The sequence below is a fragment of the Octopus bimaculoides genome, chromosome 6 (genome assembly GCF_046866305.1).
Source record: "Octopus bimaculoides isolate indiv1 chromosome 6, ASM4686630v1, whole genome shotgun sequence".
Lineage (NCBI taxonomy): Eukaryota > Metazoa > Mollusca > Cephalopoda > Octopoda > Octopodidae > Octopus > Octopus bimaculoides.
This window is the reverse complement of record NC_142933.1, coordinates 52,654,054-52,667,123: the sequence shown is the minus strand read 5'-3', so window position 1 is coordinate 52,667,123 and position 13,070 is coordinate 52,654,054. Positions and strand designations below refer to the sequence as shown.

The following is a 13,070-nucleotide window of genomic DNA, read 5'->3' as shown; positions in this document are numbered from 1 at the left end:
TTTAGATATTATATGCCAGAGAAGAGATTGAGCTGGTATAGGCATGTCTTCTGTTGGGAGGATGACAATTGAATAAAAAAGTGTTAAGAGATCAAAGTGATAGGAATCTATGCTGAAGTGATGAAAACTAATATCGATTTCAAATTTTGGTACAAGGCCTGAAATTTTGGGGGAGTGTGTAAGTCAATTGCTTTTACCCCAGTACTCAACTGGTACTTATTTTATCGACCCTGAAAAGATGAAAGGCAAAGTCAACTTTGGCGGAAATTGAACTCAGATTGTAAAGGTGGATGAAATGCCTCTAAGCATTTTGCCTGGTGTGCTTATGATTCTGCCTTCTTACTGCCTTTGTGATGAAAGCTAATATCAGGAAGCTGAATCTTGTGAAGGAAATGACAAAAAAACTGCAACAAGCATTGAGACAATGCTGGATAAGACCCATCCAGTACATGCAAACATAGAAAAACAAGCATAAAATGATGATGGTGGTGGCAGCTGAGATGGTGATGATGATGAAGGTGATCTTATCTAAGTTGGAGAGTTTTGTAAATGTAAACCCTTATCATGAATTCCTAGAGGAAACAATCTTTATTGCAAAATATACTTCATAACAAATGGTCGGTTAAGTAAGCAGACTAATGATTTTAAACCTTGTACAGGTTTGCTGCAAATGTTTTGCTTGCTTGTCAATTCTCCTTTGTTTGTGATATTTATTTCAAATTCATTTGACCTTTCCACGAGTTATTCTAATGTAAAAGACAGCAAGATTTCATGAATGACATGTTGAATTGTTCATCTTATATCAACATCAGAAATGAACTACAATCAGCTAATGCTGATGTCAGTCCAGATAATAATGATGGTAGTGATAGTCTTGATAATGGTTGTTTGATGATAGAGATAATGGTTGTTTGATGATAGAGATAATGATTGTTATTGTTTAGCAACAGCTCTAGTTAGCTCTGCTTGAGCAGACCTAATGTACGTCGATAATTGACTAACTTCTTATGGGCAACCTATATGTTTGCATCTCAAGCTTTGCAGACACAGCATGTCTCAGTCAAACTCTGTCATATGATCAACATCTTTAGGCATTTATTTTCACAAGTTTAGGATTTAAAACGTGGTGTCTCCATTTTAAAAATAATGTGGAGTATATTGGAGTAAAATTTATCAGGTAATTCTAGCAAGTTGAGGGATTATTAAAGAAGTTCCCTAGTTGGGTCACTAGTGAAAATAATGCTAAGGTTGAGGTAATAATAATTACTTGTTCTAATTAATCATCATTATTCAGACATTTATCTTCATCATTCCTACAATGTAGTCTGTTGTGCAGACCTCAACTTACTCTATCGATTGATATTACCCACTAATTTTTCTGCATTTTTCTTTAGTTATTATTCAGGTAGTCTCTGGCATGATCTGGAGAACCGGTATAGGTATTCCATTGGTTATGATGACGAGGGTTCCTGTTGATCTGATCAACGGAACAGCCTCCTCATGAAATTAACATAGAAGTGGCTGAGCACTCCACAGAAATGTGTACTCTTAATGTAGTTCTCAAGGAGATTCAGTGTGACACAGGATTTGGCCCTTTGAAATACAGGCACTACTCATTTTTGCCAGCTGAGTGATCTGGAGAAATGTGAAATAGAGTGACTTGCTCAAGGACACAAAACACAACCATGTAGCAAAATCATGACCATAAGATCATGAGTCAAATACTCAAACCACTAAGTCACATGCCTTCACTGGGGTAGATAATGACTGGGTTATTTCACTTCACTTACTCGGCCTTACGCAGCCTTAATACAAAGCTTACTCACCCGTGATACACTTCTTAAAGCCAACTACTTTACAGAATGTATTGGATACTTTTTGTTACATGACATTGACACTAGTAAAGTCACCAAGTAACTTGCAAGATAAAGAAAAAGAAGCTACTTTAACTGAGGGAATTTGCTGTAGAGAAGGTGGGGGCTGTGGTTTTATCCCAGGTATTGCTAAAGTATCACAGTGAGACAGACAGAGGTGACTTGCTGCAGAATAGATACATAACTATTTTGTATTATACAGGAGTGGGTAACAGTAGCTGGAAAGAAAATGAAGATGAAGATGTTGGTGATGTGGTGTAAGAGTATATGCACAAGGTACAAGAAATTGAGAAGAGAGAATATGGACAGAGGATCAGGAAGGGTGGATGGATAAGTTCATAGGAGAGTGAGAAGAGAGTGACAGATGGTTAGAGATGGAGATAGAAATTAATGTAGAGAATGATGTACAAGGTGGTGGTGAATGTACAAGGTAATCAGTGGTAAATTCCAGTATGGGGTGTGGAGGGAAAGATAAAAGGAATAGCTCAATAAGTGACAGTACAGGAGGGATGGAGAGTAACAGTATGATAAACCTGAAAATAAGGAGATAATGTGCTGGGTAGGAGTGAGAGATGTATAGAGACAGAGAGAGAGAGAGTGTGTGTGTGTGTGTGTGTGTGTGTGTGTGTGTGTGTGAAGAGGTAGATCTAGGAAGGTGTCAGACAAGGTGGTGAAATATCATCTTTGGTTGTTGAGTCTCCCGGAGGCAATGAAAAGTGACCAAGACTTCTGGCAATTTGATGTGCTTGAGAAGACATGGCAAGCTAAGTGAAATTGTAGTCGTGGTCAGTGGTGGTAACACATAAAAGGCACCCAGTACACTTTGTAAAATGGCTGGTGCTAGGAAGGGTATCCAACTGAAAAAAAAAAACCAAGCCAAAACAGACAGGAGCCTGGTGCAGCTCTCTGGCTTACCAGGTCCTGTGAAGCCATTTAACCCATGCCAGCAAGGAAAACGGACGTATGATGATGATGGTGATGATATATAGGTATGGCTGTGTGGTTAAAAGTTTGATTCCCAGCCACATGGTCTCAGGTTCAGTTCCACTTTATAGCACCATGGGTAAGTGTCTTAAGTGTCTACTACTATAAACTATAGATCTAGTAGATGGAAACTCAAAGAAGCCTATCATATATACATGTATATTTACCTATATGTATGTGTATGTGCGTCTTATTGTCTAGTTGCATTGACTTCATGTAATGGTTGTAAACAAATATCACCACCATGTAAGCGGCATCTTCCATGGAAAACATGTCTGGTCATGAGGAATATTACCTTAGTTGGAAACAGGAAGGACTTCTGGTCGTAGAAAATCTACTACAACAAATTCTGTCCAACCTATGCAAACATGGAAACATACATGCAACCTATGCAAACATCCATAATATATGCACACATACATATATTTATACACACGCATATATATATATATATATAAACAGTGGCTCAGCAAAAGAGATCGATAGAATGAGTATCAGGCTTAAAAAAATAAGCACTGGGGTTGATAAGTTTGACTAAAATTCTTCAAGGTGGTGTCCCAGCATGGCTACAGTCTCGACTGAAACAGGTAAAAGATGTACATGCATATATATATATATATATATATATATATATATATATATATATATATATTTATAAAATCTGGTAATTAATCATATATTAATTAATATCGATTAATCATCAGGAGGCCAGCACATCTAAAGAATCAAAGAGATTCAGAAATATTATCTGCAATCTCAGGGGATTAAGGTACATTTAAAAAAAATAACGTCGACCACTAACGTGGACATATATATGTATATAAACATTTATAATATATATATTCTTTTACTTGTTTCAGTCATCTGACTGTGGCCATCTTGGAGCACCGCCTTTAGTCAAACAAATTAAACCCAGCACTTATTCTTTGTAAGCCTAGTATTTATTGTATCGGTCTCTTTTGCCGAACCGCTAAGTTACAGGGACGTAAACACACCAGCATCGGTTGTCAAGCAATGCTGGGGGGGGGGGGGGACAAACACAGACACATAAGCATATACACACACACATATATATATATATATATATATATATATATATATATATATATATATATATATATACGATGGGTTTCTTTCAGTTTACGTCTACCAAATCCACTCACAAGGCTTTGGTTGGCCCAAGGTTATAGTAGAAGTCATTTGCCCAAAGTGCCACGCAGTGGAACTGAACCTGGAACCATGTGGTTTGTAAGCAAGCTACTTACCACACAGCTACTCCTATGCCTATGGTGAACTTCTTTCAGTTTCTGTCTATCAAATCCATTCACAAGGCTTTGGTTGGCCCGAGGCTATGGTAGAAGATACTTGCCAAAGGTGCCATGCAGTGGGACTGAACCTAGAACCATGTGGCTGGGAAGCAAGCTTCTTACCACATAGCTATTCCTGTGCCTATATATATTGATTTCTTCCTTACATACAAGAACATTATTAGGTGGAGAGGAATTCCGTCAACTGATCAGTGAAAGTGAATTACTGGTAAAAGAGAGAGAGAGAGGAGGGGGACAAAAATGTTGCGATGTTCAGGTGTAAGTAAAATAGCAATAAACTAGCATCATAACTAGGCCAGAGTTGACTAGCCAAGGGCTTATATTCTACTCAATGGTGTTCACAGAATGAAACACAAATGGTATGGATTTTAGAAAGAGTATATAAAACTGTTGCAGGCAAGGCTGTGTAGTTAAGAAGTTCACTTCACAACATGGTTTTGGATTTGATTCCACTGAGTGGTTCTATACTCTATTTTAATCTTAAGCTGATCAATGGCTTGAGATTAAAATCTCAATGGCTTGAGAATTTAATCTCAATGTAAGTGTGTGTGTGTGTGTGTGTGTGTGGTGGTAGTGGTGGGGGTTGTGAGGGAAATTTGGTAAATGGAAAGTATATGGAAGCCTGTCGTGTGGCTGTGTAGTTAAGAGGCTTGCTTCCCAACCATGTGGTCTTGGGTTCAGTCCCACTGCAACACATTAGGCAAGTGTCTTCTGCTATAGTCCTTGTCAACTTTGGTTGCCCTGTGAGTGGATTTAGTAAATGGAAACTGAAGGAAACCTGTTGTATGTGTGTTTGTGTCTACCTTGTCTAGACATTATGTGAAAATTGTAAATGAACAATATAATTTCTAGTCTTTGGGAAGGGGATAAGTTGATTATATTGATCCTAGTGTTCAGCTGATCCTCATTTAATGGATTCTGAAGAGATGAAAGGTAAAGTGAACCTCAGTGGAATTTGAATTTAGAATGTAAAGATGGATGAAATGCTACTAAGCATTTTGCGCAGTGTTATAACAATTCTGCAAACATGCCACCTTAACATGAAATTAAATATATTAGCTGAAAATAAAGTTTGGCATCAGGGAGGACATCTGGCTGCAGAATAATACCTCAAGAAGTCTCAATTAACTCATGTCAGTATGGAAGCATACACAAAAACAATAATGATGAAATGGTAACATATAATTGTTTTTTAAATATTTTAGAATTTCATAAATGAGATTTTACGTATGTATAAAAATAAAAATAAACACTGTATAATTGATTTCATACATTGACTGACGGGCAACAGTTTACAGGGAAAGGGTATCGACTCATTGAATTCATTGCAGTGCATGACTTTGTAAATACTTCATCAATCCTGGTTGGTTGAAAGGCAAAGTTGACAGTAGCAATTAGTGGTGCTAGTGGGGGCGTCTTTTCCGTCAAGAGGGTAGGTAATGTCAATGACCTTTCACAGGACCTCTGAAATTAGTGCAAAGGATGGAGGGAAGGTATCCTCAAACCAAAGACCTTTCCTGAATGTTTGCAACAGAGTGGACTCCATTAAAGACACTGAAAGTACCAGGTAATGGTGTTAAACTGGGTGAAAGATTAAGCCTACCACCCAGATTTGAATTCAGAATGGAGATGGATGAAATAAAAATTGGCACCAGGCCAGCAATTTTAGGGGAGGGTTAAGTTGATTAAGTGCTTAACTGGTACTTATTTTATCGACTCAGAAAGGATGAAAGGCAAAGTCAACCTGGCAGAATTTGATCTCAGAACATGAAGACTGATGAAATGCCTCCAAGCATTTTCTCTGGCATACTAACAATTCTGCCAGTTCACCACCTTAAGATGAAATAAAATATTGGTTTCAAATTTTGGCACAAAGCCAGCAAGTTTAGGGGAAGGAGTAAATTGATTCTATTGACTCCAGTGCTCCACTTGTACTTATTTAATTGGCCCTGAAAGGATGAAATGCAAAGTCGACCTCAGTGGAATTTGATCTCAGAACGTAAAGATGGCTGAAATGCCACTAAGCATTTTGTCAAGTATGCTAAGGATTAAGCCAACTTGCTGCCTTAAGATTAAATAAAATATTGTAAGACACTTTGGTTTTTGTACCTATCCTCATTTATGTTCATGAATGTTTGGTAATGACTGAAAGAATATGGTCATGAATACAAGCGACCAAAGTAGGATTCCTCCGAAGGATCTCTGGAGTAATATTACTCAACAAAGTGTGTAGCTGAGGGATCAGTGAGTCTTTCCATGTCAAACTGTTACTCCTACACACTCGGAGACGTTACAGCTCTGGTACAGCAGACATGTGATTAGAATGTTGCAGAAAAGAATCATAAGACAGATTCTTCAATTAGGAGACCTAGGGTAGACAAAAAACGAAATGGTTGGATAATATGCATTTCTCAGTTGGTCACACTTGGGAATCCAGCTGGAAAGTCTAATGATGGTTGCTTCTGATAGGATCCAATGGAGAAGGTGCCTGAGGACACCATACCCATGACTCTTCCAGGAATTGTGAGCAGAGAAGATGGATGGATGGATACACTTTCTGTTTCTGCCAATCCACTGGCATAAAAATTCAAGCCATAGAGGCCAGAATTGAACAAGTTGTCAGTTATCTGACTAACATTGTAAATGACAGTGTGTCCTTTTCTCTCTCAGTTTGTGTCTTCACCACCTGATATGTGCATTAAAAGCAATCAGCTGTTATGGTACTTTCACTATCTCTGTATTTCATTGAAAAACTGACAGATTGCTAAGTTAGCTGAAAATTGAGTACAAATATATTTGGAGACACTAGCTGTATGCTTAAGAAGTCAGCTTCCCAACCATGTAGCCTTGGGTTCAGTACCACACCTGATACCTTGTGAAAGTGTCTTCTATGATAACACCGGGTTGACTAATGCCTTGTGAGATTTGGTAGACAGAACCCATTGAGTATATATATATACACAAATACATGTGTGTGTGTGTGTGTGTGAATGCATGTGTATGTGTGTGTATATGTATATATGCATGCAAACTATGAATGTATGTATGAATATGTGTGTGTTTTCCTTTGTTACATGATGGTAGTAAAAGAGCATTGTTTATTTCCAATCCTCAGTGCAAAACATGTCTGTCTATGGGGAAATATTACCTTGGTGGGAAACAGGTGAGTGTTGGTGACAGAAAGGGCATCTGACAGGAGAATATGACTAAAAAATTCCGTTTGATTCAAGGAAGCATAGAAAAAATGGACATGATAATAACGATGATGATGATTGATTGATTGACTGAGTGAGAGAGTGATGAAATAAATGTCAATGTTTAGTCATAATACTGTATCAAACATTTAATTCCAAGAATCATAAAATTATTGAATATTTCGTTTTCTTCCTCTGCAAAGAAATACAAGCACTTCAATATAGAAATCACAGACAGCTTTATATAGAATCAATTATTACTGAGTAGTTTCTGTTTCCTTGCAGAGAAAAGCCAGAGTTGGTTCCATATTGGAGACACATCGTTTACAAACTATTCCTCCTTCAAATATGTGACTCATCTACAAGAGAAAATAATCAGATGAGAGACATCAATAAAAGATACAAATATTTTGGTATGTAAGGCAAAGAGTCATGCTTTGATAAGGTCTCAGATTCAGAATCATTGAAAACAAAACCCTATATTGGAAATATAACAGCAAGACAAAAGAGAAACAGAAGGCTCCTTACATTAAAATGAAAGATTGTTTATGATGGTTTTGTTAATAGTTCAGTCAATAGCAACTTATTCAAGACTCCAAGTATAACTCAGAATAGGTACCAGGAAAAAGCATAGGAATTATTTCTTTGTATGACCATTTCCTCATGCTAACATGGATTAGTTGAATATCATCATCATCATCATCATCATCGTTTAATGTCCGCTTTCCATGCTAGCATGGGTTGGACGATTTGACTGAGGACTGGTGAAACCGGATGGCAACACCAGGCTCCAAATGCTGGGGTAATGCTTACAGTAGGATACCTTTCCTGCTGTGAGCCCTTACTAGTTTTTCATGTAAGATAGTTTTCAATTTACTTGCTTTTGAAAGCAAAGAGCTACCAAAGGATTTGTTGACAGGGAAATAACATAGAACAATGGCCACGGCTCAGTAACTCTTTTTATGCAAACATAGGAGATAAAGATTCATATCATCATTGTTTAATGTCAAATAACTTGCATCATGACAGTCTCTTTGCAGAGATCAGAATCAATATTTGTGTTCCACCTGCCTTGATACCTAGTCTCCAAGTTGCTCAAGCTTGATGCTTTTTATTTACTGAATATACTTAAACCATGATTTTTGTTTTCACTTTTGTAGTTGCATTTACTTTAAATGATATTGAAAAACTGTTCCCAAAGTTATGTCAAGCTCCATATATGGGTTTGCATTTGATGAAGCCAAATCTATCCTTAGAAATGCTGACAATACTGGAAATGTTGAAAAATGGACATTTGAATTTGTGAAAAATCTTGATGTGATAGAGCAAAATGGATTTCATTTTCGAAATCAGCATTGATTTTTGAAATCAGACACCAGGCAACAAAAACCATGTTCCCCAATGTTATAGGAGAACTTTATTACAATTATTGATATGTAGAAAACTTGCCACACGAATAACGCTGCGCATATGTATATACACTTTTTTGTAGGTGCGGGCATGGCTCTGTGGTTAGGAAGCTTGCTTCCCAGCTACATGGTTTTGGGTTCAGTCCCACCGCGTGGCATCTTGGGCAAGTGTCTTCTGCTATAGCCCCGAGCCGACCGAAGCTTTGTGATTGAATTTGGTACGCGGAAGTTACTGCCATGTGTGTATATGTCTGTGTATGTGCTTGTGCCTCTCTCCGAAAGAGAGAGAGAGGGATGGATATTCTTTTGGAAATATTTGTACAAGGTTGAAGATAAAAGAAATTTGAAAGAGAAGAATATAAAAGAAAATATTAATCTTACCGTTTGAACAGTTTCTCTGCAGAGAAAAATATCTGTTTTCTTGCTTTTTTGTTTTACAACTGAAATACACATGCTACAAACCAAGGATTTTCCACAAGTTTCCAATCCATCAAACATTACAACTTGCAAACTTGAACCCTGTGAAAAAAAACATAGTTATATAAAATTAAATTTCAATGAATCAAACATCAAATAGCTCCTTAATGTTTGAGTGACAACATTAAATAATTACAATCTTTAACATGACTGATGAATAAATCTTTAAGGTGGCTTTGAAGTAGAAGTTTATATTTCCAATATAAGGTTTCAAAACGATTAACAATATCGAAACCTATGTTAGAAGTAAAGATTAAGGTTCTGAGTTCAAACATAGCCTAAACAAGTGCATACATTCTCTCTTTTACAAACACACACATACAAGTGTGTGTGTATGTGTTGTAAAACTCTGCTGTCTCACATTAATTTCTTTCCTTTCAACTTTTCCCTGAAGAAATGCTCATCCAAAACATTGGATTTTTCAATCCCCACAGCAAGTTCACTGCACTCACTTTATTGATTTTACTATATAATATAAATCTTGCTGATACAGACCAATACCAGCCTCTTTGGAGTCTGATCTCTCTTTCTCTCTCTCTCTCACACACAAACACATAAATATATACATACATATATGATGCCATGTAAAAAGCATTGTGCTGGTGCCACATTAAAAGCACTGTGCTGATACCACATAAAAGTACCCAATACACTCTGTAAAAGGGCTGGCATTAGGAAGGGCATCCAGCTGTAGAAACCATGCCAGAACAGACAATGGAGCTTGTGCAGCCCCTAACCTTACCAGCTCTTGTCAAACTGTTCAGCCTATGCCAGCATGGAAAACAAAGAATTGGGTGGAGTAAGTTCAGGGCACTATTATCTCTGTTGGTAATAAAAGTGAAAAGCAGATTGTATGATGCTTGTAGACAAACATCAATGCTACATGCAGAGGAGATGTGAAAACTAGAAAGGAATGAGTCTAGTAAGCTCTGATGGATGTGCAACCTCAGTGTGCAGGTACAACAAAGAACGAAGGTATTGAAGGAAAAATTGGACACAAGAGGAATCAGACTTAGTGTGCAAGACAGAAGATGCATATGGATGACAACAACTGTTGTACAGAAGAGCCAATCACTTAAAGTGATAGTATTTGTGGAAGAGGGAGACCCAGGAATACATGGGACAAAGTAGGAAGGTTGATCTCAAGATGTTGAGTCACACAGTGAAGATGAAGGACCAAGATGACTGGTGTTTCATAGAGATCGATAAAACTCATTAACCAAAATGAAAGTGAGGCCCTAAAAGCATTCTGCTTATGTCTCTACACTCACTAGGCTCTGGTCCAGCACTCAACCTATGTAAAGTGGCTGGCATTAGGAAGTGCTTCCAGCCATAAAAACCATGCCAAAACAGACAAAATGGAGCCTGGACAGCTCTCAAGCTGACTAGTTCCTGTTAAGCCATCAAGGTATCCACACCTCTCATCTTTTTAATGCCCATCCCTCAATCACTTTTCAAACAGCTGCAGTAATCATATAACAGCAGAATCTGCACATATTTCTTCCCCTTTCTGCTATTAGTTACCTCCCTCTCTCCTGAAACTACCTCCTTTAACATCTATCTCTCATTCCCAATATCATCCTTTCCTACTTTATTTTCTATTGATCACCTCTTTCTGTACCTCCAGTTGTTTCGCCTTCATATCTGAGCTACATCTTAGGACTATTATTCTTCATTTTTAACACCCACCATATCTTGTCGACGGCTCTCCCAATGTTTCTCCACTCACTATAGCCACCACTATGTATCTCTAACCACCATCTCTGTCCCTGTATATCTTACTCAATCAGCACATCATCTTCCTATTTTGCAATCTATCCACAGGTTTTCCATATTTCCTGATCTATCAAAAAATTATTACACTATTGCACTCTATCCCTCCTGTTACTGCTGACCACTTCGTAGATCCCCAGCACCACTCTTGTACATCATTTATTACATTAACTTCTAAATTTAATCACCTGTCCCACTCTTATCACTCTCATCATCATCATTATTTAACATCCGTTCTTCATACTGGCATGGGTTGGATGGCTTAACAGGAACTAGTCAGCTTGAGAGCTGTCCAGGCTCCATTTTGTCTGTTTTGGCATGGTTTTTATGGCTGGAAGCACTTCCTAATGCCAGCCACTTTACATAATGTACTAGGTGCTTTTAATGTGACATTGACATGGGCAATTTTACATGGCATGGGCGTTTTTATGCGGAACTGACATGGGCACTTTTATATGGCACTGGCACAGGCGCTTTTATGAGACACTGGCACAGGTGCCTTTGCATGGCACTAGCACACTTCAGTTCATATTTTCAAGTACAATCATTTTCTTGTACCTTGAAGGTATGCTCTAACACATCATCAACATCTTTATCTCTTTTTCAGTTACTCCCACCCACTTCAATATAATTTTCTGAAATCATTACTCATCAATGTTATTCTCACAAACTTTATATCAGAATCAAAATCTGAATACTCACACTAAACTCACTAATTAGATGGTGTAAATAGTCTGTTAAATACAGAGAATACTTTGCTCGAGTTATGGCCACATAAAATAGATTTCTCTCATCTTGCGTATCTAAAAATAATAAAAGAAAGAATTATACTGAAATGCTTAAATATGATTAAGGATTATGAAATTATCATCAAAAACAACATTTATGGGAAGTGAGTAGCTAGGATGTTAGCCTTGCTGTTGGCAAAGATATTTAATTGTCCACTTAGTTGATATTTAGTTATAGTTGCTCTCAGTGATTAGTGTCGAGCTTACAATCTTGAGGTAGTGAGTTCAATTCCTGGATCGGGCTGTGTATTGTGCTCTTGAGCAAGGCACTTTTTTCACATTTCTCCAGTTCACTCAGCTGTAGAAATGAGTTGCAATGTCATTAGTTCCAAGTTGTATTGGCCTCTGCCTTTCCCTTGGATAACACTGGCAGCATGGAGAGGGGAGGCTAGTATGCATGGGTGACTGCTAGTCTTCCATAAACAACCTTGCCTGGATTTGCCTGGAAAGGGTAACTTTCTAGGTGCAATCTCATGGTCATTCATGACTGAAGGAGGTCTTTACCTTTCACCCTTTAGCTGCAAGTGAGCCCTGGTTAAACAGACCTATGATCAAAAGTATTTAGGTACAACATTTCTAAGAAGTACATCGTTCAATGTGTCCTTTCATTTATTAAGACAGCAGGGTGTGATTTGAAGATTTGGTTATGCAGGCCGGATAAACAAGAGTAAGTGGGCTCGATTCAAGTATAAACTAAACTTTGTGGCTCAAATAGGGACAATTATTTCTAACAACCCTATTCATAATGAAGGCCAAAATAAATGTATGAAGGGGTCAAAATACATTGTAACAACTTTATTAACAAAAAGGAAAGAATAAGAATTGTTAGCAAAGTTTGCATGATGTGTAGAGAAATGTGTAGAAAAATCTCATTAAATTACATGGTATACATACAGTTCTATTAAATAAGAGTCCTTAGAGCAGTGGTTCTTAACACTTATTATCATCTGTGGACCCCTTTGATTCCTACTTTATGCTACTGGCCTCCATAGCAATTTCATGCATTAAAATATGCTATTATATTTTTATAGTTAAATATTATAAGGAATTGTATGAAATATTTTGTGTATTGAATAAGTATAACCAATTTTATGGCACGTAAATGTTAACAACAAAATCTTAGGTCATACCAATTCGCAAGGGCCATATGGACCCCAGTTGAGAACCACTACCTTAGAGTTAGGACAGAGAGAGGAATCATTCAATTGGATGCATACAATTCTTGAGAAAACCAATGTTTGAT

The 13,070-nt window shown here is 37.4% G+C and overlaps 1 protein-coding gene across 1 annotated transcript in view; it reads right to left on the bottom strand.

Annotated features, from left to right (window-relative positions):
* Positions 1 to 7,514: 7,514 nt before the first annotated feature.
* The window catches only part of LOC106877206 (F-box DNA helicase 1), a 50,484-nt gene continuing 44,928 nt past the window's right edge, over positions 7,515 to 13,070 (bottom strand). The window contains exons 17-19 of the mRNA XM_014926055.3: positions 11,742 to 11,842; positions 9,171 to 9,308; positions 7,515 to 7,739 (exon numbers count right to left, since the gene is read on the bottom strand). Coding sequence (XP_014781541.2) covers positions 7,638 to 7,739; positions 9,171 to 9,308; positions 11,742 to 11,842 — 341 coding nt within the window. The 3' untranslated portion in view covers positions 7,515 to 7,637. The remainder of the gene's footprint in view (positions 7,740 to 9,170; positions 9,309 to 11,741; positions 11,843 to 13,070) is intronic.